The sequence below is a fragment of the Castor canadensis genome, chromosome 14, assembly GCF_047511655.1.
Source record: "Castor canadensis chromosome 14, mCasCan1.hap1v2, whole genome shotgun sequence".
NCBI classification, from domain to species: domain Eukaryota; kingdom Metazoa; phylum Chordata; class Mammalia; order Rodentia; family Castoridae; genus Castor; species Castor canadensis.
In genome coordinates, this window is record NC_133399.1 from 30662293 (window position 1) to 30665249 (window position 2957).

General features: G+C 33.7%; 1 protein-coding gene across 1 annotated transcript; it reads left to right on the plus strand.

Annotated features, from left to right (window-relative positions):
• Window positions 1-1967: 1967 nt before the first annotated feature.
• Window positions 1968-2735, plus strand: LOC109701959 (olfactory receptor 7E24-like). Its single transcript, XM_020187392.2, has one exon. The coding sequence runs from the start codon at window positions 1968-1970 to the stop codon at window positions 2733-2735; it is 768 nt and encodes a 255-aa protein (XP_020042981.2).
• Window positions 2736-2957: the final 222 nt, after the last annotated feature.

The window sequence follows — 2957 nt, forward strand, 5'->3', positions numbered from 1 at the left end:
TGGTATTTCACACATATATATATTGTGCTTTAGTCAGATTAAATTCCTCTGTTTCTCTCTCTTTCTATATCTCCCCTGTCCACCTATTATTTGACATCTTTCAGTGTGTTTTTTATGCCTTCCTCATATACTGATGCAATGTGTTTCAAAATTATTCACTTTCTGCCATTCTCATTTCTTCTCCCACTTTCTCTTAGTCTCCTCAAACAGTGCCACTATTAGGATCATTTTCTATCTATCTATCTATCGATTTATCTATCTACCTGATCATGTGATCATGTTTGGATTTATGTATACATTTATATTTTAGGTTAATTTCCACATATGAGGGAAAATAGGATGTTTCTTTTTAAATCTATACTCCACATATAACAGAAACATGATATTTGCCTTTCTTCCTCTCATGTATTTCACTCACATAGTAACATCGAGGTCTACACATTTCCTACATATGACATATTTCCATTTTTCTTTATGACTGAACAATTGCCCCATTCATATGTTTATGGAACATAGGCTAAGTCCATGAACTTGCCTTTTGTGAATTTTAGTACAATAAACAAGAATGTTACTGAATCTCTGTTGTATGTAGACTTTGAATTCCTTAGATATATGCCCAGGAATGATATGACAGGATCATACGTTATTTCCATTTTAGAATTTCAGGAACATTCATTTTTACTTCCATAGTGGATGCAGTTATTTAAATTCTCATCAATACAGTGTGAGTGTTTGTCCCTCACTCCATCTTTGCAAGAATTTGCTATTGTTTGTTCTCTTGATGATAGCCATCATTAAGATTTGAATTTCTTTATGTCTAAGGATCCTGAACTTTTTTTCATGTGTGTATTGGACACTTTATACTTTCTTCTTTGAATGCTTTGCATGCCCATTTATTGTTCGATTATTTATTCTTTGGCTATGTATTTTTTTAATAAATCATATATTATATATATCAACTACTTATCAGATGAATAGTTGGAAATTGTTTTCTATTCTATAGGGTTTTCTTCATTCTTGTTATAGTTTTCTTTGATTCAAAGTACTTTTTTCATTTGATTAATTGGATTTTCAATTTTTATGCTCATTTCTTCAGCTTGGAATCTTGTTCAGAATGTTGTTGTCTATACAATGTCCTTAGGTAATTTCCTTGTTTTCTTCTGTGACTTATAATATTTCTGGGTGTACATTACAACATACAATCCATTTTATTTGATAAGGAAAGAGATGTATATCTACATTTGTATTCTACATAGCCAATCCAACTTTTGCAGCATTATTGTTAAAGAGGCTATCTTTGCTCGAACATATGTCTATGAACATTTATTTATTTTAAGTCATTGGCAGAATCAATATGCTCTACTACATATTTTTGGTCAGTGCTATCATAGCTCTACATGCATGTAGTGAGGTTGGGAGAGAGGTGGCCCAAACAATGTATACACATGTGAGTGAACTTCAGATAGCTAATACTATGTTTCAAAATCATTATATATTACATAAATTAAAGAATTTGTACTAGTTCCTTACAATTAAACAAAATATATAAATTCTTCTGAATATATTTAATTAGAATGATGTTAATGATGATAACAGAAAATGGCGATATTTCTCTAATACCTTTTGGAAAATATGCTGTATTTTTCTGTTATCAAGGGGCTTGCTACTTCTGATATCTTGGCATTCTGACATAGTTCAATTGAGTGCCTAAAGGAGATATGTATAGAAGGATCCACTACTGCATAAAACATACCCACTAGTGAAAAAATTCTGGAAACAATGGTTTGTGACAACTAAGAAATATTGCTGATGGAATATAGACTTCAAATATGAATAATTGAATTAAAATATAGGCAGAGCTCTGGGTTTCCAATAATTTGTCTCTCCTTTTTATATCTTTTTATCTCAAAAGGTGTCAAAGAAATGTGGGACCACACAATTTAACACATATCCCAGAATTCTATCTAATGGGACTCTCAGAAGATACGGAATTACAGCCCATGCTTTCTGGAATCTTCCTGTCCATGTACCTAATCACAGTGCTCGGGAACCTTCTCATCATCTTAGCTGTCAACTGTGACCCCCACCTCCACACCCCCATGTACTTCTTCCTCTCCAAACTGTCCTTGGTTGATATTTGCTTCATCTCCACTACAGTCCCCAAAATGATTGTGGACATCCAGACTCACAACAGAATTATCTCCCACGTAGGCTGCCTGACAAAAATATCCTTTCTTATAATCTTTGGATGTATTGGTTATATGCTACTGACTGTGATGGCCTATGACTGGTTTGTGGCCATCTGCCAACCCCTGCATTACTCAGTCATTATGAACCCTCGCCTCTGTGCCATGCTAGCTTTTGCATCCTACTTACTTAGCCTTTTGGACTCTCAATTGCATAATTTGATTGTGTTAGAGTTTGTTTACTTGAAGGACATTGAAATTTCAAGTTTCTTCTGTGAACCTACTGTAATCCTTAATCTTGACTGTTCTGAAACAGTTGCCAAAACCATAATCACATATTGTCTTGGTATGATATTTGCCTTTTTCCCCATCTTATTGCAAAATTGTTGCCTCTATTCTGAAAATCACTTCATTAGTGGGAGGTATAAAGCATTTTCTACATGTGGCTCACACCTCTCTGTTGTTTGTTTATTTTATGGAACAGCAATTGAGCAGTACCTTGAATCAGTTGTATCAAATTCTTCCAGACAGGGTGGGTGTCCTCAATAATGTATGCAATTGTCACACCTATGCTGAATCCCTTTATCTACAGCCTGAGAAACACAGACATTATAAATATCTTGAAGAGGCTCTACAGCAGAAAATTTTCATGTCAGGTTCTAAGCAAATCAATTTCTATGTAGTTGAGGACAAACAGATTAATATTAAATATCTAAGTTGGTGACTTCTTTCTCCTGATGATATTATTTTTGTAGAGTTATGTTGTTAATT

Coding starts and splice junctions, on each gene's coding strand:
- LOC109701959 (XM_020187392.2), top strand. CDS start 1,968: ATGGGACTCTCAGAAGATACGGAATTACAGCCCATGCTTTCTGGAATC.